This window comes from Hevea brasiliensis, chromosome 12, assembly GCF_030052815.1.
Source record: "Hevea brasiliensis isolate MT/VB/25A 57/8 chromosome 12, ASM3005281v1, whole genome shotgun sequence".
NCBI lineage: Eukaryota > Viridiplantae > Streptophyta > Magnoliopsida > Malpighiales > Euphorbiaceae > Hevea > Hevea brasiliensis.
In genome coordinates, this window is record NC_079504.1 from 40,164,822 (window position 1) to 40,192,059 (window position 27,238).

Sequence of the window (27,238 nt, forward strand, 5' to 3'; positions counted from 1 at the left end):
TTTGGATCTTCGGACCATTCAAATTCTTGGCGTTGTCAGTGACGATTTCATTGAGGAGGCCATGGCAGCAGATGATATTATTTCTGAGGAATTTGAGAAATGTGTTCTGTGTAATGTGGGCATATGATGTCGCTTCGACCCATTTAGAAAAATAATCGATAGCCACCAGGATAAATCTATGCCCATTGGATGCCTTAGGGTTGATGGGACCTATCACATCGATGCCCCACATTGCGAAAGGCCATGGTGAAACGAGGTTGAACAATTGGTGAGGCAGAACATTTATCGGATCCGCGTAGATTTGACACTTATGGCACTTTCAGAAATACTCGACGCAATCCTTTTCCATGGTAGTCCAAAAATATCCCCGTCTCATGATTTGCTTAGCCATCATATGCCCATTGGCATGGGTTGCACAGTTTCCCTCATGAGTCTCGAAAAGGATTCTCTTCGCTTCTTTTGCATCCACACATCTCAACAATTCGCCATTGGAGCTCCTTTTGTATAGAATTTCTCCACTGGGGAAGTATCCCAATGCTAATCTCCGAATCATCCTCTTTTCGTTTTTTCTCACCCACAGTGAATTCTGCAGTTACGATGTAAAGCAGGATGTCATGATACCAAGGTTTACCATCAGGTTCTTCCTCGATCATAAAGCAGTATGTCGGCTCAATCCTTGCTTTAATCTTTAATACCTGAGTCGTCTACCCTTCTTCCACTTGAGCCATAACAGCCAGGGTGGCTAAGGCATCTGCAAATTGATTCTTGTCTCGACTAAGGTGAGTGAAAGAGATTTCTTCGAACTTCTTAATCAGCTCCAGTAAGTACTTCTGATATGGGATTAGCTTCGGATCCTTAGTTTGCCATTCTCCCTTGACTTGATAAATGATCGTAATGAGTCTCCATATACCTCCAACTTCCTGACTTTCATTTCGATGGCAGCCTGTAGACCCATCACACAAGCTTCGTATTCTGCGACGTTGTTGGTGCAGTCAAATTTCAACTTGATAGCTATCGGGAAGTGTTTTCCATTCGGGGATACCAATACAGCTCCGATTCCACTACCGGACAAATTGATAGCTCCGTCGAAATACATTTCCCATACATCAGCTGGCTCTTCTTCTCCGCAGTCTACTTCGTTAATATGCTCATCAGGAAACTCAAAATCCAGAGCTTCATAATCCTGGATAAGGTTTTCTGCTAGGAGATCAGCGATCACGCTACCTTTGAATGCTTTCCGGGTCATATTGACAATGTCATATTAAGAGAGTATGACCTGCCATTTGGCTATCCTCCCTGGCACGAATGGGCTTTCGAATACATACTTAATAGGATCCATCCTGGAGATGAGCCATGTCTTATGATTCAACATATAGTGTTTGAGGCGATTTGCTGTCCAGGCTAACGCGCAGCAAGTTTTCTCTAGGAAAGAGTACCTCGTCTCGCAATCATTGAACTTCTTACTCAAGTAGTAGATGGCCCTCTCCTTTCGGCCGGTATCATCATGTTGCCCCAAAACACATCCCATTGAGCTTTGTTGGACTGCCATATATAGAATCAGTGGCCTTCCTGCCACCGACGGAACCAATACTGGTGGGTTTGACAGGTACTGCTTGATTTTCTCGAAAGCCTCTTGACAGACTGAATCCCATTGAGTGGTATTGTTCTTTCGGAGTAGTCTAAAAATTGGCTCGGCTTTTGCAGTGAGGTTAGAAATAAATCTCGAGATGTAGTTCAACTTCCCCAGGAAACTGCGCACCTCCCTTTCTGTTTTTGGGGATGGCATCTCTTGAATAGCTCGAACTTTGTCTGGATCTACTTTTATTCCCTTCTCACTCACTATGAATCCCAACAACTTCCCAGATCTAGCCCCAAATATGCATTTGGCAGGGTTCAGTTTTAGCTGATATTTTCTGAGTCTCTCGAATACTTTCCTCATCACCTGCACATGGCTTTCTTCTCCCCTGGACTTGATGATCATATCATCCACATATACCTCCACTTCTTTATGCATCATATCGTGGAATAATGTGACCATAGCGCGTTGGTAGGTGGCGCCAGCATTCTTTAACCCGAAAGGCATGACCCGATAGCAAAATACTCCCCATTGAGTGATAAAAGCAGTTTTTTCCTTGTCCTCTTCATCCATTGGGATTTGGTTGTACCCAGATGCCCCATCGATACACGAACACCTGCCCAATCCCACAGCATTGTCTACTAACACATCTATGTGAGGGAGAGGGAAATCATCTTTCAAGCTTGCCTTATTAAGATCCCTGTAATCAACGCACACCCTGACTCTCCCGTCCTTTTTCGTCACGGGGACAACGTTAGCTATCCATTGGGGATATTTGACCACTTCCAGAAACCCAGCATCATACTGCTTTTTGACTTCATCCCTGACTTTGAGCAGCGTGTCAGGGTTCATTCTTCTTAGTTTCTGCTTTACCGGGATTGCCCCAGGAATTAAGGGAATTTTGTGCGTCACTATATGAGGATCCAAACCAATCATATCATCATAGCTCCAGGAAAACACGTCTAGGAATTCTTTGAGCAAACTGATCATATCTTCTAATTCTTCACTCTCCATAACCTTAAGTTCCCTTTTTACTTCTTCTGTGCCTAAGTTTACGATGTGCGTTTCGTCCCCACAAGGCACTAGGGAAGGTTCATCTCTTTCATCCCTTTCTTCTGTGAGTTCCACCTCAGAATCACTTGAAGTAATGGCAGTTATGGGGATTTCAAAATTAACCAGAGGAATTTCTGAGTCTATTGAATTATTAGGTGTTAATTGATGAATGGTCCTGAAGAAACGAAAATGGAATATATTATAAGAATGGATTTCAAAAAGGAAAGAAAAAGAGAATTGGATATAAAATGCGCTATTAATTCATTAATATTTATATCATAAGAAAAGGGTCAATAAAAAAAAATACACTTGCCACCATGGACAAAATGATCAAGTGTAGATAACCAAAGGTACTTTACTCGAAATTGAGTACAGGGATGTCCTCTGCTGTCCAGTTGTCCAGTTCTTGCCCTTCAGCTATTGGCGAGACTAGAGCCTCATACAAGGAATCAAGATGGATGACATCGATGGATGGTTCGTCGGGTGATTCTTCAATCTCTGCCGGATTTTCAATGACCGGTTTAGTGAAGACCTCCATGATTCTCGGGACTACCTTCATTTTCCGGATTTTCTGATTAAATCTTTGATCCCGAAGCATATTCCTCATCCAGAATCGCCCATCCATGAGGGCATCTTCCTCATAACCCAAACCGCAATGGCCTACCTTCTGGATAGCCGGTATAGGTTCGATAATCCCTTGCATTACGGCGCCTAACCCCTTGCCCTCTTCATACCCATTCCTCAACATCACCTTGGCTACCATAGCCATAGCCCCTTCATTTCTTGAGATGGTCTCTTGTAATTCGAGAGCCTGGAAAGAGCTTTCCAATGACTCCTCAGCAGCTTCCACATAAGGAAGTGATTGTGGCTTGGTGACCAATATGGCTTCTTCCCCTCTCACAGTGATGATTTTGCCGTCCATAATGTATTTAATCTTTTGGTGCAAAGTTGAAGGAACGGCAGTCGCTGAATGGATCCAAGGCCTCCCCAGCAACATAGTGTACGCAGGTTCGATGTTCATCACTTGGAATGTGACGTTGAAGGTGCATGAGCCAATTTGGAGGGGCAAGTCAATGTCTCCCAGCACTTCTCTTCTTGTATCGTCAAAGGCTCTTACCACCATGGCACTCTGACGTATATTTGAATGGTCAACCGGCAGCCTAGCCAAGGTGGCATTAGGCAGTACATTGAGCGCGGATCCATTATCAATAAGGACCTTAGCCATTATGCAACCTTTACACTTAACTGTCACATGTAGGGCCTTAGTGTGCGCTAAGCCTGCTGGGTCTATCTCTTCTTCTGAGAAAGTGACAAAACTGGACGCCTGAATTTGTCCCACTATCTTCTCGAACTGCCCCGGTGTGATGTCGGGGTTCACGAAGGCCTGATTCAGAATTTTTTGCAGGGCTTGACGATGCACCTCAGAGCTCAGAATCAAGGATAGTAATGAAATTCGAGCAGGCGTTTTTCTTAACTGCTCAACAATGTCGTACTCACTTTGCTTCATTATTTGAAGCAGCAGCTCCTCTTCCTCTCTTGGTCGGGTAGGTTCTACTCCCTCCGTTTTCTCAACCTCCTCTTCCGTACTCTCCTGTGACTCTCCCATTTTTACTTTCCCTTTCTTCTTTTCTTTTTCCTCATTCCCGTAACATCTTCCACTTCTGGTTATAAACTCAACTTCTGGCTCAAGCGGGGAAGATTTTGTGGCAGCGATGGGCTGAGGATTAGCTTGGGGAGTAGCACTGCTGGTGGGTCCGGCATAAGTCATCTTGAAGTGTTCATGAGGAGTGAAGCACGGTTTAGGAAGTGCCGAAGGTGAAGCAAGACTAGGAGCCGGTGTACTGCTTGACGTTCCTTGGGTGAAAACTTGGAAGTTATAATTCCAAGGTATAGCATGGGTGTTTGTGACAGGGAGCTGAGGCGGGGTTCGTATGATTGTTACTAGTGGTGACGATGCTGGGGGTGAGAAAGTGATTCTGTGGTTAGGGGTAGAGGCGTTTTAGCCGAGTCGGGCTGTATTTACTCCGCCCTCCATTTTTGACTTTGCCTGGCATCTCAGAACTTTGAGGGACAGTAAGTTTTGGACCTCTTGTTTGAACTCTTCACAATTTTGCAGCTCGTGGTTAGCTGCCCTTCCATGATAGGGGCATCCCGTCTTATCTTCAGGTTCTGTTATTAGGGGGTGGAGGTAACCTTCCCTTACTGCCATTGTCAAAATTTCCCCAAAGTGAGGAATTAGTTGATCCACCTCCAAAGTTGACCCTTCTCCTTCCAACTCTATCATATTTGCACTATTGCCCGTACCATGATTGGGCAATGGGTTTGAGGTAACATTGGGGAGAGAACCATTCCCTTCAATCTTCAACCACCCATTCCTAATTAGGGCGTGCACCCTTCCTCTGAGTGCCCCGCAGTTATCGGTTGAATGCCCTTATGCCCCTCCATGATACTCACACCGGGCAGTGGCATCATATCACCTAGGGTATGGCGGCTAAATTGGGTCAAGGGGAATCGGCACTATTTGGTTTATACCGACGAGGTATCGGTATATTTCGCTAAGTGGCAGGGGAAGAGGTGGATCAGGATTTCTTGGTGGTCTCGGGTTATTTTGAGGTAGTCTGGGTTGAGTAGGTGGAGGAGGTGGTCTAGGTTGGTAATTTATCGGTGGTGGATACTGTGGGCGTGGGTGAGGATAATTTGGAAAAGGGGGTGGAATGTTTGCAATAGTTTGGCCATGAGGGGGAGGATATGGCCGGTAGTTACTTTGAGGAAGTGGGGAGTAATTGTTCTGCCGGGTGATGGAATGCACATCACCCTCCTTCTTTTTGCCAAAACTGGCATTTTTCTTTGCAGGGTTCTCAGTCAACTCCTGCAGTCGTCCCATCCTTAAGTTGGCTTCTATTCTCTCACCAGCTTGGATGATGTCTGAGAAGCTATTGGAAGTGTTTCCAATCATCAGATTGAAGTATGGAGCCTTCAATGTCTAAATGAACAGGGAGCAAAGCTCGTTATCAGTAACCGGAGGATATAATTCCACCGCTTTCTCTCTCCATCTCTGAGCATATTCTTTGAAGCTTTCCCTGTCCCTCTGCACCAAGTTTTGGAGATCTCTCCTTATGGGGGCCACGTCGCAGTTGAACTTGTATTGCTTCAGGAAAGCATCTGCCAAATCTTTCCAGGAGCGCAATTTGCTCCTGTCCAACTAAATACACCATCTCAAGGCAGCCCCGGAGAGACTCTCCTAAAAGAAGTGAACCAGGAGTCAATCGTCCTCTGTCAGGGCGGACATTTTGGCAATATAAGTGGCCAAGTGAATGCGAGAGTCTGAATTCCCAGTGTATTTGTCGAAGTCCGGGACCTTAAACTTAGGCGGCACCACCACATCAGGCACCAATCTCAGTGATGCCACATCAACTGAACCATACATGTTCAGTCCCTCTATTGCTCTTAGTCTCTCTTCTAGAGCGGAGAGCTTCTCATTTTCTCTCGTCTTATTTTCTCCTCCCACTGTAAGAGATACTCCCCCAGTTGGGAAATGAGGGGCGGGATGAATTGGAGGGATCAAGGCTGAAGGGTATGGTTCAGCATTCGAGATAGCTGGATAATAGGAGAAAGGCGAGTCATTATTTAGTGGGGCAGGATTGACGATGATTGTCGGATCTGGGATCGATGGCTGAAAGGTGAAAGAGGTCGAGGCATGATGAGAATCAGTCATTGTAGGAGGTGGGGGAGGTGGTGGTAAGTTAGGCTCTGAAGCAGGCTTATTATGGGACATTTCCCTCATTAGTCTCATGAGCTTCGAGACTTGGTCTTTCAATTCGAAAACTTGTCCTTGTAGGTTCTGGACTTGTTCCTAGTCTTCCATTAACCTTCTTGTTCGTGATCTTGTTAAGTACACTCGTCTGGGTTGAACTGCGTGTCTAGTCAGGCTTGCTTTGTTTAAAGCAATGTTGATTTTCTGCAGGAAGTAAAAGGAAATTTTTCAATGAATTTTGAATTAAAAATTAAAAGGGTCGTGGTGCGGACAAAGGATACGGTGGCATCTGAGACCCAAGATGAAATCTGCAGAAGGATAATTGCATCATTTTTATCAAAGCATCGTTCGATAGTCTGACGGTGAATGACTGGATTGAATGCGCATTTATGGTACCTGTCCATATGGCGCATCCAATTTTTGCATAACCCTAGCGAGGGGGTTCCTACGGGAGTCATACTATTCATTCACAATTTTGCTAAACAATGGCCCAAAGTTGTTCCATTAATTGAATGATTCATACATGGCATACTTTACATTGGCCTAGGCTCAGGAAGGTTCTTTATAATGTAATGACATTTCCTGAGATATTCATAGAGCCTTTCTTCTTGTCTGGCAGGGTCGAACATTTTTAGGGCATATTCGAATTCAGGTAAGAGTTCTTGTTTCCCTTGTGCTATCGTTCTCTCCAGCTGGTAACATTCTCTTTTAGCTCTTGATAAAGAGCGGCTTGTCTTTCTTTTTCCTTTCTTTCTTTAGCAAATTCTTTCAGAATATCGTTGATAAGCAGTGCCTGTTCCTTCAGTTCAAGCTTCTTCTTTTTGCTTTCTTGTTTATACTCTTTTATGAGTATCTCCTGGTATTTCATTTTTTCTTGAAGCCTGCGATTCTGTATTTCTGCTTCTTTTATTACAGCTTGGAGAGAGCTTTTTTCCTTTTCCCATCGTGTCTCTTGCTCTTCGAACCCCATCTTTTCGGTCTTCGCCTCTTCCCTAAGCCTTCTCACTTTTCTTTTGAGGATCTGCTGTTGGTCCTCTAACTGTTTTATTTGTTCTTGCAGTTGCGAGTTTTCGGTGTTTGCCTTTTGTAGGGAATCGGCCAAATGATCACTAGCTTCTTCTGAAAGGACGTTTTGACGAGGGTTATTGCCTTCGAATTTGGTTGGATCTGCAGTTAAGTGTCCTTGATCCCTGCCAGCCCTCCATTTAAGATAATCGCCCGTGGCACTTGGACCTTTAGGCGACCTTTCCATCATAGTGATGTTTTCCCAGGATCTGCGAGCTATTTTCAATCCTTCCTCCTCATTGAGCTCATGGTAGAAATGACCTCGGTGGTATTCTTCAATGTTGATTCTGAACTGTGTTGAGCCAAACTGTCTCATTACTAATGCCGAAGTGTAGCTTGTGTATCCAGTCACTCCGATTAGGGATACTGATTGATTACCCCCCGTGCTGACCAAAATGGATTGACCCGACGTCCACAATTTCCTCCAACAGTAGTCATGGCTGTTGAAGCTCAAAATCTATTCTTGCCACTGCGGCTCATCCTTTGGGCTGATTACTAATCTGGTCATCTTCTCGATGAGAGGCTGGTCAAGATACCATGTTAACCCCTTCGTCTCCACAGGACACATATGACTGATGATCCAGAGGTGCAACAATTGAGAACAGCATTTAATGGATCCCTTGCCTTGTTGTCTGCAGTAAGTAAGGGTTAAGAAAGTCTCAGCAAGAATTGCCGGTACTGGATTGACCTTCTATTTTTCTACTGCCCAGAACATCTCCGCAACGTTGCAGGTTATAATTCCTGAAGGTCCAGGGAACAAGATCAGGCCGTAGATCCCTAAAGCGAGCGTCAATGAAGCTTGATCCCACTGTTCATCTTGGATGTATTGATCCAACCACTTCTTGAGATAAGTCTAATACCATCCATGCGTGTTCCCTTTGACAGTTTCCCTCGCCTTTGCTTCTTCCGGGGGAATCCCCATCATATGTGCGAACCGTTTCCAAGTCTGCCTATGCTCGAGGTGTAGATAAATCTGATTCTGCGCCGCATAAGGAATTTCTAGCAATGCCTGATATTCTTCCATAGTGGGAGCAGTATCGATATCGTTGAAAGAGAACACCCCATACTTAGGATTCCAAACTGACAGCATGGCCTTTAATGCCGAGACTTGGACTTTCACTCGTATCAAGGTTGCAATCCTCCCATATTTTTTCTCAAATCGTGCTTTGACCTGATTGGGAATTGACTTCCGACCATTAGCCAGACCCTCGAAACTGTTCATTCTGACCTTAATTTTGCTCAGGCCCAATGGAGGTAATAAGCCAGTATATTCTCTGATAACATTACTTTGTGGGGGCACTGAACTATGAGGAGGTTCGGGCCGCGATTTAGCATTTTGTTCCAATTTAAGAACTTCTTCTGCCGACTGACTCGAGGATGCCATGTTAAAAATGATGCTTATCCTTTTACAGACCTTATTTTGGTGATGCCTGCAGGAAAGACTTGTTAGTAGGATAAATTTAGGTAATTTTGAATTATACTGTTGGCAGAGCAACACCTACACATTTATCAAAGTAGGAAAGTGTGTAGGTTTTCCTAACAGTATGATTCAAGATTACCCTCAAAAATAAGAACAAAATAAAACAAGCAGAATAGGGTAAGAGTAAGTATGCCCCTTTTGTCCTAAAATAGGGAGAGTCCTGGTACCGGATGGGTGCTGCCTAATTGGATAGTTCTATCTTATAAGGTAGCTTGCTACGGCTTCCATGTAACACCCTAGGCAAATCCCACATCGACAAAACACGGGAGAGATGCTGGGTTTATAAGTTGGTGGTTCGTAACCCCTAGTGACGTGTTTTAAAACCGTGAGGGCTTTAGTCCAGAGCGGACAATATCACTAGTGGGCTGGGCCATTACATTTGTGGTATCAGAGCCACTCTGCGTGCAACCTTGAACGATGGTGGGGCAAACCTCAGGGAGGACGCTGAGTCCCATAAGGGGGGTGGATTGTAACACCCTAGGCAAATCCCACATCGACAAAACACGGGAGAGATGCTGGGTTTATAAGTTGGTGGTTCGTAACCCCTAGTGACGCGTTTTAAAACCGTGAGGGCTTTAGTCCAGAGCGGACAATATCACTAGTGGGCCGGGCCGTTACATTTGTATTGTAACACCCTAGGCAAAACCCAGCATCTCTCCCGTGTTTTGTCGATGTGGGATTTGCCTAGGGTGTTACAATCCACCTCCCTTATGGGACTAAAGCCCTCACGATTTTAAAACGCGTCACTAGGGGTTACGAACCACCAACTTATAAACCCAGCATCTCTCCCATGTTTTGTCGATGTGGGATTTGCCTAGGGTGTTACATTCCAGCTATCGTGATAGTTTAGCTCAAGGTCTAATTTTCTAAAAGCCACAAGTTCCCAAATTGCCCCTACTGTAAACAGTAGAGCCCCATCTATCACCATGATACTGACGGGAGAATTTCACGGGTATCACAGTGAATAGAACGAGTTTCAATTTGAGCAGAAGCCTTCACGGATACTAACGGGGTAAAATCGACGGGTACCGCTACATGACTCCCTCCTACTTCTTAAAAGGGTAAGAAAGCCCTGGTATAGGGCTGGAGTGTGTGAGGACATCGTGTGAGTGTTCAGTGTGTGAAGGGATATCTTTACCTCTTCCCGATATGGGGGAGTTTTTTTTCCTTTTTTTTTTTTTTTTAGACGAAAAATGCTGTAGGATATAAAACAAAAATAAACAAAGCGATTAGCGGAAATAACAAACATCAATAGATTAAGGTTTTTGAATTTCGTAAATTGAACCTACCTAACTATAATTCTAGTTTATAGGAGCATAAAATTAAATCTGCTTTTGGACCTCTGGGCCGGGGTTGAAGGAAAAATGACCCTCCCCAGCGGAGTCGCCAAGCTGTCGCAAGGGACACCATGAGCATTAAATGCTCAGACGGGTATAAATAGGGGACGAGTCAGCCAGTTGCTTCCTTATGTCATTTTCAGCCTTTCGCGAGCAATTCCAAAATCCTCTCGTTTTTTCAAGTTCTTCCGACACCGATCACACTCCGGTAAGGGTTTTGATCTTTCTTTTAGTTTAAATTTCCTCCTTTCTTTGAAAATGAGCGGCGCCGAGGGTCAGAGAGTGGCAAGCCCCCTTTCCGTTCAGGTCTCATGGTCGTCAGATGAGGTAGAGGTAGTCGGAACAAGCGGGCGATTTGAACCCCCTAGGACCTCCATTCCAGCCCGCGGTCAAGCAGCATCCTCGAGGCAAACACATTCTTCAGGGAGAGAAAACCTTCCCATGGACGAGCTGCCATCAATCCTTCAAGAAACCGACCTGCAGTCATTCAGCCAAGAGTATAACATTCAGCCCGATTCATACGAACTCATTAAGTGTCACGGCGATCTTCGAGCCGATCACTTCTTCGAAGAGAATGATATGATCATGGTATACGAAGAGCAATTAAAAGTCGGGCTGCGGTTCCCTCTTGACGACTTCTTCAAGGAAGTTTTAAAATTTCACCAAGTGTGCATAGCCCAAGTTTACCCGAACTCATGGCGGATCCTAGTGGCCTTCAGAGGCCTTTGCCGAGCCAAAGGACTCAGTCCAACGGCGAAGGTATTCGCTGAGCTACATAGGCTAACTAGCCGAAAGGACGATGAGTACTGGTTCTTTCAGGCGAAGCCACATTGCGGGCTCTTTACCGATCTGCCCTCCTCCTTGAAGAATTGGAAGAATCGCTTCTTTATTCTGAGGAGCAAAATTCCGAATGGCTTTGAGGGTTTCCCACGCAGCTGGCTACACCAGGTTCCCCTACTTCCGAAGCGCATCACCCTGAATAGGGAAGAGGGCCTAATGGTGATGGAACTGAAAGATCAAGCGGCTAGACATAAATTCTCTTGTTTAGATGCAGTGACAGCCGAACTGCATCATTGGACTATGCAGCTGGTCACCGGCCAAGAACGCGGACTTCAGCTCTCTGACCTCGGCTTTAGTACTTTCTATATCTCTGATCTTTGGGCCTTAGCGATCTCACTGACCTTTTCTCTGTGTAGGTATGGCAAGCGGCGAGGCTTCTAAAGAGAGCCGGAAGCGGAAAAGAGAGGTCTCCCGGAAAGTGCAGGAGATGAAGCGGGCCGAACTGCTTCAGACGCCCAGGCATGATCCTGGGGAAATGCAAGGAGGCTCGTCTCAACCCTCGAGACAGCCGATCCCCGACATAGAAGTGGTCCGGTCTCCTCCTCGTCAAGAAGAGCCGCCACCACCCCCTCCAGTTGCTTCGAGTGCGGAAGGGGGTCCTTCCCAACCACCTGTGAGGACCCTTTCCCGTGGCGCCTAAATCCTGATCCACTCGCTAGAGAAGAACCGCACGGTTTGAGAGAACCCTGGTTTTGCTAAGGTCCTGGGGTCCTCCATCTGCCTTCGGGAGGATCGGGATAGGCTAACCCCGAACAGCCTCGACGATATCCTGACACAAACTATGAGCCTGAGCGTGGAGAGTCTGATGAACCAACATATTATCCGGGAGAAGGCTCACCGCTTGAGGCAGGATGTCGAGAAGGTGAGTCAGGAAGCTGCTTCCCTCCGATCTCAACTTTCGTCCGCCCAAAACTACATATCTGAAATTGAGGGGCGAATGAAATTTGACGAGGATAAGCTGGCCGAGCAGGCTCATGTTCTTGAAGAGGTTCGGGCGCTCCGAGCTGCTGAAGTCGCTCGCCTCACTGAGGAGCTTAAAGCAAAAGAAGAAGAGGCGGTGACGACGGAGGCCGGTGCTTATGTGAACGCTCATGGGGATCTCTAGGCCGAGCTCAGGAAGCGGTATCCCGAGGAGGACTTCTCTTGGATGGTGGATCTGGCTCCCCAGGACGAAGAGGATGGCGAGGAGGAGGCTGAAGGTGAGAGAAGAAGTGAACAAAATGTAGAACAAGCTGGGGGTGCTCCTCCAGCCGAATGACTTGTATAAATTGCAATTTGAAATGAAATGAAACTCCCCTTTTTGTTCAATGAATGGATGGGATCGGAAAGTATCTGAATTGCATAAGCACTTGATTGTCTGAACATATTACGACAACTAAAAGTGATTATTAATCCAAGTGTAAGAGGTCGGAAAACATTGTAAGCATGAGATCGGTTGAGAACAAACGCTAAACGGGACTTGATTAAAATTGAAAATGTAATTTGAACATTTAAGATCGGAATCATCATTAAACCGGATTGGAACCTTAACTTTATCAGACGATTATCCCCAAACTTTTAAAAGGGAGATCGGCAATAAGACTGGTGACATAAAGGTCTAGTGTTGGTTCAATTTCGTTTGACAAGAGAGATCGGAAATGTAATTGACTAGTCAGGAGACTTGACAATTGGTTTGAGAGATCGGTGAGGCTTTAAATGATATGGGGACTTAGTATTGATTCGATTCCTTTTGAGGAGAGATCGGAAATGTGATTGACTGGCAAAGGGAGACTCAGTGCAGGGGATCGGTTTCAAAGTTTATTGATTTCGGGGATCGGCCAAAATATGGTGTCGACAATACCAAACAAGCTCTTAAGCGTTTTGAGGTCGCTAATATCGAATTGATATCCAACAATTATTTCATTACTATTTGGAGAAGTTTATAAATAAGTTATTGATAGTTGATTTTAATATTAATCAATATTACATAATTTTTAATTTTTTTTATTTAATTTAATTTCTTATAAATTAAATATTAATCAATAATTTTGATAATTGATCAAATGAACATTAAAAAATATTTATTTTTATATTTTTTGATAAATTAAATTTATTGTCTATAATTACAAGCCTATAATTACAATAATTTAATATTTTAAATCTTTTAATAATACTAAAATATTATCAATATTAAAAAAAACTCGCAATATAAACAACGCACGGTAATATATATATATATATATATATATATATATATATATATATATATATATATATATATATATATATAATTTTTTAATTGAAAATATTTTAATATTACTATTTAATATATTAAAATTTTAAAATGTTAGCAATAAATTTTAATCAAATAAGTTAACAATTACTCTCAAATCAATGAACTTAATAGCCATAAGTTTTTTTTATGGCCATAAATTATTTTTCATATATAATAATAATAAAATCATTTTAAAATAATAAAAATTAAATTAAATTAAAGTAAATTAAAATTTATTAAATGCATAAAAGGAATAGAAAAAAATTTAAATATTAGTTTTTCTTCAAAGTAAATATGAGTCTTGATTTCGCAATTGACTTTTTAAATTAAAAATTAAGAATATAATAACATGTGATAATTATATTACATTTATTTAAAAAATACAAAAAATACTTAATGTTGACTTTTCTCTTTTAAAAAATTAAAAATTAATGGATAAGCATTACCTTTAATAATTCGACATGTTTAAAAAAAATTTAATCATTAATTTCTCATAAAAATTCAAATATATTTGATTCTAATTTAAAGCAGATATTTTAAAGGAAATTAAACTTTTAGTTGTAGTAATAATTGGATAATCATTATAATATTAGTTGAATTTTAAAATTAAATGTCTTAAGTTGTCAAATTATTAGCAATTAAATACTAAATTTAATTATAGTAAATGTGTTCAAAAGTATTTAACCTTCTTTTAAAATAACTGCCATTTACTTTTTAAATTAAAAAGTAAAAAACTTGTAATGAATGACAACTATATTTAGTAATCAATATTTTTTCTATTATTTAAATTTGAAAGATCAAAATAATTAAGAATCATATTTAAAAATAAAATTATATAATAATTAGATATCACGACTGTTTAAAAAATATAGAAAAATTGTTATCAATAAATTTAATTAAAAATTGCTACTTGCTATAAATGTGATAAATTTAAAATCCTATATCTTATTGAATTCGTTTTATAAAATTTGAATAACCTCTTTATCAGAAAGCGAACATGGAATATATATAAATTAACATATATGTGTTCATTGAGTATAATTAATAAATTAATATGATTAACTCTTAGTTTTTCCTAACTCTAATTAAATTAAACTTTTCTAGACATTTATAATAATAATAATAATAATAATAATAATAATAATAGCTACTTATTATAATATTAAAATATAATAATTATATAATTTGTAACTTACATATACATAATTAGGGAATTAATAACTTAATCATAATTTATAGAAATTGTATCATTAATTAATTTTTCTAAATAATAATAAAATAATATAACATAACATGATTAATATTAACTAAATTAATAATATTAATTATTTATTAATATACTATAAAAAATATCAAAAAATAATGAAAATTAAATATTAATATAAATTTATTGTTTAACATAACTATGAAAATAAATTTTTATTTCATTTTATTTTTCCACAGTTCATTTTATATAGCATTCAATGTGTAATTAAAAATATGTCTTTATTAAATGAATACTAAAATAAGATAAATAAAAATAAAATAACATTAAAGTAAATTAAAAATTATTAAATATACAAAAGAGAGAGAGAAAGAAAGCAAGGTATTTAACTCCATGTGACTACTTTCATAGCATAATTTTAAATTATTTTATTAATTTTAAGATATATATAATTATTAAATTTTTATAATTAAATGAAATAATTAAAAATTTAAGAATAATTAAATAAGAAATTTATAAAATTATTAAAATATGTCTAATATTTTTAATTAGTTAACCATAAAAATTGTGATAATAATGGTAATAATAAAAATAATTAATAGTAATAATAATGGTAATAATTAATTATATTAATTAATATAATTATTAAATATAACCTCTATATATATATAAAATAAAGAGTTTTTCCTATATCTAATTAAATTGAGGTTTTTACATATTTGTAATAATAATAATAATAATAATAATAGCTACTTATTACAATATTAAAGTAATAACTACGTAAATAGTTTGTAACTTATATACACATAATTAGGGAATTAATAACTTAATCATAATTTAAAAAAAATTATATCATTAATTAATTTTTCTAAATGATAATAAAACAACATAACATAATTAATATTAACCAAAGTAATAATATTAATTATTTATTAATATACTATAAAAAAATATAAAAAAAAGTGAAAATTAAATATTGATATAAATTTTCTATTTATATATATATATATATATATATATATATATATATATATATATATATATATATATATATATATATATATCATTTAATATATAATTAAAAATATATCCCTGATTCCTTATTTTAATTTAGAGCATATATTTTAAAAGAAATTAAACTTAATGAAAATTTTTATCATTAATTTCTAAAAAAAATTCAAATATTTCATTATTCTTAATTCTAATTTTAAACATATATTTTTAAGAAAATTAAACCTAATTATGGGGTGTGTGTGTGTGTATATATATATATATCTCTTAATCATCAAGAATCTTGGTCCTAATTTAGAGTAGATATTTTAAAGGAAATTAAATTTGATTAAAACTATTTAGAAAATATAAATAAAATTTAATATTGACCTTTCATTTTTTTTATAAATTGAATATTAATTACCTTTAAAATTTCAATCATTAATTTCTCATAAGAATTTAAATATCCCTTGATTTCTTATTTTAATTTAAAGCATATATTTTAAAGAAGATTACACTTAATGAAAATTTTTATCATTAATTTCTAAAAAAAATTTAAATATCTTCTGATTCTTAGTTTTAATTTTAAACAGATATTTTAAAGGAAATTAAACCTAATTATAATAATTAATAATTTTTAATTATTTAAATTTGAAAGATCATATTAATTAAGAATTGTATTTAGAAAATTAGATTTTATAATAATTATATATTACAACTATTTAAGAAATATAGATAAAATTTAATTTTGATCTTTTTTTTAAATAACTTTTAATAATTAGACATCTTTTAAAAAAAATTCAATTATTAATTTCTCACAAATATTCAAATATCTTTGATTCTTTGTTCTAATTTAGAACCGATATTTTAAAGAAAATTAAATTTAATTAAAACTATTTAGGAAATATAAATAAAATTTAATGTTGACCTTTTTTTTAAAAAAAATTTAAGATATTTAAATTGAGAAGTTATATAATAATTATATATTTCAACTCTTTAGAAAAATACTGAAAACATTAAGCCTTCAAGGCAGAATCTTTTTTATAGTTACCATTCTTTTCTTCTTCTCCTTCATTTTATTAGTGTTTTGCTTTAAAATGACAATCCCCCTTGTGATTCTTTCTGGATTCCTACTTCTTCTGTCACTCTTTATGGTAATTTTGCTATGTTTTTGTTTTATTTGACTTAGTTATACTCGGTTCTGTACTTTGTTTCTTGTTGGGATTGTTGATTTTCTACTTAATTTCTCTAAAAAGAAAAATATTTTAACTTTATTTTCAAACAATATGAGAAACCTTCCTTACTAAGAAGATTGTTTTTTTTTTTTCTTGTTCTTTTGCAAAAACATGATCATTTTATTCTAATGCCAGTTAAATAAAACTGTCTTTATTTATTTATTTTTAATACTATGGGAGGCATGTTTCATTTATTGAGATAAATCTTATGATGGATCTTCCTAGTATTTAATTTGTAAATTTTAGATTGTAGTGCTGATCTAATAATGTGTTTATGGTACAACTTCCAAATGAAGACATATGGCCTGCAGTGACTTTTTTGCCTCACTTCAAGTTTGAATAATCATTACTTCTTCACAAATGATATAATTTAGATCACAGACAATAGAATATTATTCTCTTAATATGATTTGTACTCAAGAAATTGAACTTTGATATTGATAAAAAAGAAAATATGTGTATTTAGGCATATTGAAGATCTTTTTCATATGTATTTAGGCAGTAAAAAGTTAAATTTTGATTATAACTTAAAAACTAAATAAGGAAAAAATTGCTATCAATAAAATTGACAAATGAGGCAAGGGAAAAAATTGCTAGTAATAAATTCAATTTAATATAATTGGCATATGTGGGAAGAAGAAAATATTGCTAGCAATAAATTCAATTTAATATTGCCACTTGGTATTACCACTTAGCACAGGAGAAAATTTGACTATTTTAAATATTGCCACGTGGCATAAATATAATAGTTTTAGAATCTTATGTGGCAGCACCAAGGGAACACCACTCTGCTTTATATATATACATATAGATTCTTTCTGGATTCCTACTTTTTCTACCACTCTTTATGGTAATTTTGCTATGTTTTTTTTTATTTGACTTAGTTACACTCGGTTTTTGTGCTCTGTTTCTTGTTGGAATTGTTGATTTTCTACTTAATTTCTCTAAAAAGAAAAATATTTTAACTCTATTTTCAAATAATATGAGAAATATTCCTTACTAAGAAGATTTTTTTTTTTTTTTACTTGTTCTTTTGCAAGAATATGAACATTTTATTCTAATGTCAATTAAATAAAACTGCCTTTATTTATTTATTTATTTATTTTTAATACTATGGGAGGCATGTTTCATTTTTTGAGATAAATCTTATGATGGATCTTCCTAGTATTTGATTTGTAAATTTGACATTGTAGTGCTGATCTAATAATATGTTTGTGGTACAACCTCCAAATGAAGATACATAGCTTGCAGTGACTTCTTTGCCTCACTTCAAGTCTGAAGAATCATTACAATTCACAAATGATATAATTTGGATCGTAAATAATATAATATTATTCACTTAATATGAATTTTCAACGTATTTTTTAACAGTGATTTGGGATTGACCATTATTGTGCATTTCACATGACCCGATGCCTGAGCAAAGAGCATAAATGTAATTCGAAAATTAAAGAACCCAATAATTTAAAAAAAAAAATCTTTTTTTGCAAACTTTTGAATTGCAATTTTCATCCAAAAATTAATTAAATCACTTTCATATTTTTTTTTATAATTGTAAAAAAAAATTATATCTCTAAACGTTTTAATCTTTATCAATTCCATATTATCATTAATAAAACTGTTATATCACTAACGAAGACAACACGTCAGCTGCCACAACATGTCAACGATAGAGTATAATTAGTAAATGTTAAAAAGTATAGGATTTAATTAAAAATTTAATTAGTATATGATATAATTATAAAAAAAATGAAAAGTACAAAATTTTTTTAGTAATTTCTTTTATTTTAAAATTATTAAATTTTAAAATATAAATTATTAATTATAAATATATTTTATGTAAATAATTTTACTGGGTACTTTACACATTACCATCCCTAACATAATCTAAGGACTAAAAAATAAAATTTCCTTAAATATTTACTGTAAAAGTTATATATAATTAATTAAAATATATACAATTAAGTCTCTAAAACTAGCTAAGGTCAGTTATATGAATTATTTTTTACCATTCAGTTATCTTTGAAACCAATTTCATAAGGTTATAATTTTTTTTGTTATTACTTCCTATTTTAGGTTTTTTCCTTTTAATTTTAATTTTTTTACCACTATTTTATCACATTTTAGTATTGAATTATCATTTAGTATTGAAACAATTTTATTAATGATAAGGTAAAATTGATAAGAATTAAAAAAATTATGATTTAATTAGTAAATTTTATAATATAAAGTAATTACAAAAATTTTAAAAAAATAAAAATTTTGGCAGTTATTTTTTTATCCTTCACATTCATGACATTTACGAACAGGGAACGTCGATATAATTATTTTATATGAGAAAACTATCAGTTGCCTTACCAAACACCATCTACACTATTATTATCAATATTATTATTTGATATATATTTATCATGATTGTAAAAATTAAACTGAACCAATCACTTGGACGAATTTAATTAGAAATTAAACTTGATCTGACTCTTTCACTTACAAACTCTAATTTCAACAAAATCAATGTCAACTGGCCGACTAACCGGCAAATTAATTGACCAGCAACCCAACTAAATAAATGAAATGGGACATACATGCTGGGAGTTGTGCCTGTGACCTGAGAGCTATAGGGGTGAGCAGATTTCGGTTTGAACCGAAAAATCGAATCGAACTGAGTCAATTCGGTTCAATTGGTTCAGTTTTAAATTTTAATCGGTTTAGTTCGATTTTATATTATAAAAATTTCAGTTATTTCAGTTCGATTGGGTTTTGAAGAAAAAAAATTGATTAAACCAAACTGAATTGAATAGTAATTTTATATATTCAAATCAAACCAAATCGAACCTAATTTATTTTTGAATTGGTTTAATTTTATAGGGAATTTATGAATTATATTTAATTATATATATATATAAATAAATTATTTAATTTCATTTATTAATGTTTATTAGGTTCAAACCAAAATCAAAATTAGATCAAATAACTTAAAAATCAAGTCTAAATTTAAAAATCAATCAAAAATCAAAACCGATCGGTTTGAACCGAATCGAACCGAAATAGAGCGATTTGATTCGATTCAATTTTTCATCCATTTCGATTTGGTACGATTTCTAAAATATATAATTCAATTTTCATAATTTAATTTAGTTCGGTTCGGTTCGGTTTGAACCGAATGCTCACCCCTATAGAGCTCCACTTGTGCCCAAAGATGATTATTGTTATTATTATCATTATTATTACATAAGATTTTTTCTATCTTGTGTGTTCTATAGTAACATTCATTTTTCATTGGAACATATAAATTTATTATTATAAGACTTTAATTTTAAGTATTTTTTATCATGAACAATAAATATTGTTATTTGAAAGTTATAATTAACAATTCCTAATCTTCATTTCTCTCTCTTTTCTCTTAAATTATGTTTGGCAACAATTTTTAAAGTAGCGTTTAATATTTTAATCAAAGTCATAACATTATCTCTCTTATTTATACGATTCAATGACATAGCATTTATACTAATATTTAGAGATTGATTGAGTGATTCATGAAAAGTTACCCCTCCTAACTTTTACAGGTTGGACGAGTATTTTGACAAGGTCAACAAAATTAAATTACTATTTTTATATTTAACAATGAATTTAATAGTTATTTTTATTTAATATTTCTATTTTAACAACTATATAAACAATTAACTATTAACAATTAATTGTTAATAAATAACTGATAACTATTAAAATAACTGGCCACTACTAAAATAACTAATATTATCTAACAGAGCTTTTGTCAATATCCCTTTAGTCCATAAGTTCCTATTGGGTCCAAGTGTATTGTCAATAACCCTTTTGGGATTCGCTATGGATTTATTTCATTCAGCCAACGCCTCTGTCTTTATTCTTTTTTCACTCTAATTTCATTGCTTAAAAAACCCAGAACCCTAGTTATAGTCTTTCCAATTTCACTCTTTAACTTCTACTCATATCTCTAATTTTGAATCCAAAGCACTAACTGAGCCAACATTCACAAAATTCAGTCACCAAATCATAACCAAATACCATGATTTCACTTTGCTCATAGAGCAAAATTCCTTATTTTTTTTCAACATTTACTTGAGATAAATCGTAAATCCCTAATTTGAAGTACAAGGAGATTACTTTAACAAAACTCTTTTAAGTATTGATACCTAGTTAACAAATAAAAAAAATAAAGATAAATTTCAAGCTCAATTTTACCTCTTATCTTGGAAATGAAAGGGAATGCGAAGGCGAAATATAACTAATGCTTTAAAGACCGAAATGTACGCAATGCATATTGTCTTAAAATTTAGAAGTGTTGACTTTATTGTATTTATTGAGGTAGATAGAATTTGTCGAGCTTTAATCGACCCTTTGACGCATTCCCCAAATGTCATTATTATTAGTTATGAAACTTTCAACACTGGGCTTGGATTGACATCGACTCTTAAAAAGTTTTTCTCTATATAGTTTTTTGCATCTCACTTCTGAACTCACCCAACAAAACTGCCAGCTGATTCCTCCTTCTTTACACCAAATGGCGTTTAGTAAACCCAGCTTTTATACACTTGTGCATCCGCAAGTGTTTCTTTTCTTCTTTATTAACCTAGGATGCCTGCAAGCCAGTGCTTCAGTGAGAGAGACAGATGAACTTGCTTTGCTCGAATTCAAACAAGGGATAAGTGATCCACATGGTATCTTCAACTCATGGAATGATTCTCTCCATTTCTGCAACTGGACTGGAATCACATGCGGTCGACGCCATCAAAGAGTCATCTCCTTGGTCTTAGAAGGGCAGAATCTGTTTGGATCCATATCACCACATATTGGTAACCTCAGTTTTCTCAGGTTGATCAACCTCCAAAACAACACCTTCCACGGTGAAATTCCACAGCAAGTTGGCAAGTTATTTCGACTGCAAGAATTTCTTCTCGGAAATAATTCATTACAAGGTGAAATTCCACTCAATTTGAGTCACTGCTCCCAACTCAAGATGATATATTTACAGTCGAATAATCTCACTGGAAAAATTCCAGCAGAATTTGGCTCTCTGATGAAGCTAGAGATTATTGAACTTCGTTATAACTATCTGACTGGAGAAATTCCACGTTCTCTAAGCAACCTTTCATCACTTACAATATTTTCTGCCATGTATAATAATTTAGAGGGAAGTATTCCAAATGAGATGGGTCGATTTAAAAGCTTGAATATTTTTGCCGTTTCAGCTAATAGACTATCAGGTACAATCTCTCCATCTCTTTTCAACATTACATCTTTGAGTTATCTGGCAATTGCGGTCAACCAACTGAGTGGGAGTCTACCTGACAACATTTGCTCCACTCTTCCAAATCTTCAGAATATTGTAGTTGGTGGAAACTATTTCTCTGGCCCAATCCCAAATTCACTGCCCAATGCATCTCAACTTCAAAGAGTTGATATGAGTGGTAACGATTTTGTGGGACAAGTTCCCACTAATCTTGGAAATTTACAGAGTCTACTGTGGCTGAACTTCGAGATCAATAATCTTGGAAGTAATTCATCGAATGACTTGCTTTTCTTGACCTCCTTGACAAACTGTAGTAATCTAGAAATGTTTTCTATTTACGGAAACAAATTTGGAGGTGTCTTACCAGGCTCTGTAGCGAATTTTTCAACTGGGCTCTTTAGATTATATATGGGAGAAAATGAAATCACTGGAATTATTCCTGCGGCAATGGAGAATCTTGTCAACTTAATTGCATTGCATATGAATGAAAACCTTTTCACAGGTTTCATCCCATCTCAGCTTGGAAAGCTTCAAAAGCTACAATCATTATTTTTAAGCTACAATCAATTGTCAGGTCAAATTCCGTCCTCCATTGGTAACCTCACTCAATTATCTCGTCTAGTGCTGTCTGGAAACAAATTGGAAGGAAGCATTCCTTCAAGAATTAGAAATTGCCAACATTTATATGCTTTATATATTGCAGAAAATAGACTCAGCGGAGAGTTACCTAAGGAAGTTTTAGGTCTTACTTCTTTATCAAAAATACTAAACTTATCTTTTAACTCTTTCACTGGGCACTTACCAGCAGAAGTGGGAAAGCTTAAAAATGTAAATACACTAGATATCTCAGAAAACAATCTTTCAGGTGAAATTCCTGGAACCATTGGAGGTTGCTCGAGCCTAGAATATCTTTATATGCAAGGAAATTTTTTCCAAGGAACCATCCCTTCATCTTTAGCTTCCCTTGAAGGCCTTCAATATTTAGATCTTTCACGAAACAAATTGTCAGGACAAATTCCAAAAGATCTCCAAGAAATACCTTATCTCCAATACTTGAATCTTTCGTTCAATGATCTTGAGGGAGAGGTACCAGAAAGAGGAGTATTTACTAATGTCAGTGCATTATCACTGATTGGGAATAACAAGCTTTGCGGTGGTATCCCAGAACTTGGCTTGCCAAAATGCCCCACCAGAATCTTGAAGAAAGTGAAAGCCCATACTCTTAAGCTAGTGGTTGCAATTGCTTGTGTGGTTCCAACTGTGCTTTCGATTCTGATCTTTTTCCTTATTCGCTGGATGAGAAAATCAAGAAGCAAGCCTTCTTCTGCATCCTTAGAAATGAACCACCTTCTAAAGGTATCTTATAAAGAACTTTATCAAGGAACGGATGGATTCTCTTCTAGCAATTTAATTGGTTCAGGTGGCTTTAGCTCCGTATATAAAGGATTTCTACCTCAAGTCGAAAGACCAGTAGCTGTCAAGGTCCTCAACCTCGAGCAAACGGGTGCCATTAAGAGCTTCATGGCTGAATGCAATTCGTTGGGGAACATAAGGCATCGAAATCTTGTCAAGCTTGTAACATGTTGCTCCAGCTTAGATTACAAATCAAATGCATTCAAAGCTTTAATTTTTGAATATATGGGGAATGGAAGCCTGGAAAAGTGGCTGCATCCATGTGAAGAAGGTGAAAATCAGAAAAGAAGCTTGAACCTTCTTCAAAGACTTAATATCGCCATTGACGTAGCATCAGCATTGCATTATCTACATGACCTCTGTGGAAAGCCTATCATTCATTGTGACCTGAAACCCAGCAATGTTCTTCTTGATGATGACATGGTTGCTCATGTAAGTGATTTTGGTCTAGCAAAACTCTTCTCAATCAACAGCAATTCATCTCTGAGTCAAACCAGCACATCTAGAATCAAAGGAACCGTTGGTTATATTGCTCCAGGTAATGAACAACTATATAAGCCATCTTCCTCTATTTTTCTTCTTTTTCTTCTAATACTGCTTCTTCTTCCTTTAGGTCCTTTTTTTTCTTTTATCACGTAAACAAAAATTGATATGTTTTTGAAGGACCACTGTTCTATATCCCATCTCCGAGCCACATTCATTTCTATAAAAATTCCACTTGAGGAGTTATATCCTCAATAAAATTAACTTTCACCTATACCTGCTCTAATCAAGACCTGTGTTCCTAGTTTGTTAATTTATTGTTAGTCAACAAATGATAACTTATTATTGCCATATTAATTTGATTATTTTTACGTTCATGTAGAATATGGAATGAGTGGTATAGCATCGAAAGAAGGAGATGTTTATAGCTATGGGATTCTTGTGTTAGAGATGTTCTCCAAAAGAAGACCAACTGATGAAATGTTTAAAGAGGGAATAAATCTCCATAATTTTGTTAAGGCAGCACTGCCAAAAAGACTTTTACAAACTGTGGATCCAATCCTTCTCCCTAAAGAAATAGCAAATGAAGAATGTGATGATGATGCCACCGTGGAAGCAGAAGAAACCAATCACCATGAGAACTTGAGCCAGGTTACAACAAATCTGAGACAATGCCTAGTTTCAATACTTGAAATTGGAGTTGCATGTTCAATGGAGTCACCTATGGAACGAATGAATATGGCTGATGTCATGAAAAAGTTGCATTTGATACAGAAAACTCTTCTAGATATTCAGATACCCAAAAAATAGACCAGATGGAGGGTGATTGAGAGGTAATTATACGACTTAACTTCTAAATTGTTTTTTTCAGCCTAATGATTAAATATATCTTAGTTTTGACATTTTCTTAATTATATCATATATTTCTAATTTTATTAATTTATTTAATAATTTATTGATTTTCCTTTTTTGGGCTTTTTTTTTTTTAAAAAAAGATTTGACACAACATAATAGGTATCTAACGTGCTCAAGATAACATGGGACTAAGGTCCATTTTGGCTTGCATAAAAATTATCAAATAACTTATCGTTATCAGGACAGAAGGAAGAGGGCTAGTGGGCCAAGGGGCTGGCCCCCACCCTCCTAAAATTTAATTATGCATATATGTACATTCTTTAAAGAAATTATTTTATTTTAATCCTTGATATAATTTTTATTGTTTTATTATGTCATAAATATATAGATATGAGAATGTTAAGGTGGATAAGTGATAAGTTGAGAGAAGTAAAATTGAGGTGGTTTGGTCATGTGAAGCGTAGATATACAGATGTTCTAGTTAGACAAGGAAAACACATTAAATTAGAGAATAGAAAAAAAAGAAGGGGTAAACCTAAACTGACTTTTAGAAGAGTAGTAAAACATAACTTAGAGGCATTGAGAAAGAGAATCCATATAGCCAACTCCAAACTCTTCAGATAAAAACTTAGTTGAATTGAGTTAAGTATTATGTCATAAATAATGTGGAATATTTGAATTTTTTTAATTTTATATCATAATTTAATAAATTTTTATAATACTGATGCTCTCAATTTTTTTTTAGTTTAACCATGCTACATTATGATATTTTTTAACTTATATAAAATTAATTCCTTCAAAATACATAAATAATAAGCATAATTAATTATTTTTTAAATTAATTTTATATTCAACATTATTTTAGTGCCAGAGTTAAAATTTTTATTTAGTAGAGCCATTTATTTAATACATCAATTTCAAGTATATATAAATAATTATATATAAATCAATATATATATATATATATATATATATATATATATATATAATTAAAATTTCAAATAATTGTAAGTAATTAATTTTCAAAAAAATATATTTTAATAATCAAGACATTTTATAATTATTTTAATACATTAAATTATTAAAATGATGATTGTAAATTGAGAATATTTTTCTTCTTATCTATATCTATGCTACCTAATAGAATTTAAACATAAAACACTTTTATGTATATATTAAACTTTCATTTAAATTATTAAAAAAATTATATAATCTTTTTTAGAAAATAAATTATACAATGTTACTTGAAGTCTTTTCACATATATTAGTGCAAATATAAAATTACCCCATTTTATTTTTTCAATTAATTTTAACAAAAATATATTGAAAATTATTTAAAATATTTTATATATTACATATTTTTAAAATATTTTATAAAATTAAATGAATCAATTGACCATACTCAATACCATGTAACTCTACCCTTGTATTGACCCCTCAGAAAATATTTTTCAGCTCCGCGTCTGAACATTATACTATTGTTTCATACTCCCATGAAAATTCCTTTCGATTAATGGCAACATGACCAACTTTTTTTTTACTTTACTTGAATTACAGGTGCTTATCATTTCAAGAGAAGTCATTTTGAATAAATGTCCACTCTCTTACTCGTAATCCATGCAAATGGATCTTTCTCAACTATTCTCCGTTGTTATTTTTCTTTTTTTCCTCTCAATGTGTTGTGATAATAAATTGATGCTGTACTGAAACAAATTGTCATACAATTTGAGTATTATCAATTTTCATAATCATTAAATTTAATTTGTATTAATAAAATTATTATTATTATTATTATTATTATTGTATTTAGGTATGCCTTACCTATATCCAGCTAATTAGCCACTTTATTAGTAGCAATAGCATTCAACAATATGCGGTCAAACGACTTCCTTCCAATTACTGTTGTTTAAAATTCGTCCTTTGTAAGTTCAATTGTATGTAGATTTAACTTCACCTGAGAATGGTAATGGGCAGGGGCGGAGGGAAGGAGGGCTAGTGGAGACCACGGCCCCCAACCCTCCTTTAAGTTTTCTTTTGCACATATGTATGTCAATATGCATACTTAAAATTTTAATTTGTTTTAATTATTGCCTCCCTTAAATAATATTTATTACAATGTAAATAATACGAGATATTTGAATTTTTATTTTTTATTATATATTTAATAAATTTTTATAACATTGACAGCCTAAAAAAATTATTTTAATTTAATTATAATTTATTATGGTATTTGTTTAAATATAAAAATAATATGATATATTTGAATTTTTATTTTTCATTATATATTTAATAAGTTTTTATAATATTGAGACCCTCAAAAAATTATTTTAATTTAACTATATTCTATTACTGTATTTATTTAAATATACAACATTGATTCTTACAAAATACATAAATAATGAGCATAATTAATTATTATTAAATTAATTT

General features: G+C 34.8%; 2 protein-coding genes across 2 annotated transcripts in view; one reads left to right on the forward strand and one right to left on the reverse strand.

The window, feature by feature from the left end:
• Positions 1-27,238, reverse strand: part of LOC110637126 (uncharacterized) — a 79,253-nt gene that overhangs the window by 39,446 nt on the left and 12,569 nt on the right. The gene's annotated exons all lie outside the window — the stretch shown is intronic.
• Positions 21,217-26,602, forward strand: LOC131171429 (putative receptor-like protein kinase At3g47110). Its single transcript, XM_058131533.1, has 3 exons — positions 21,217-24,008; positions 24,336-24,786; positions 26,366-26,602. Exons 1-2 carry the CDS (start codon positions 21,329-21,331, stop codon positions 24,761-24,763), a joined length of 3,108 nt encoding a protein of 1,035 aa, XP_057987516.1. The 5' UTR covers positions 21,217-21,328; the 3' UTR covers positions 24,764-24,786; positions 26,366-26,602.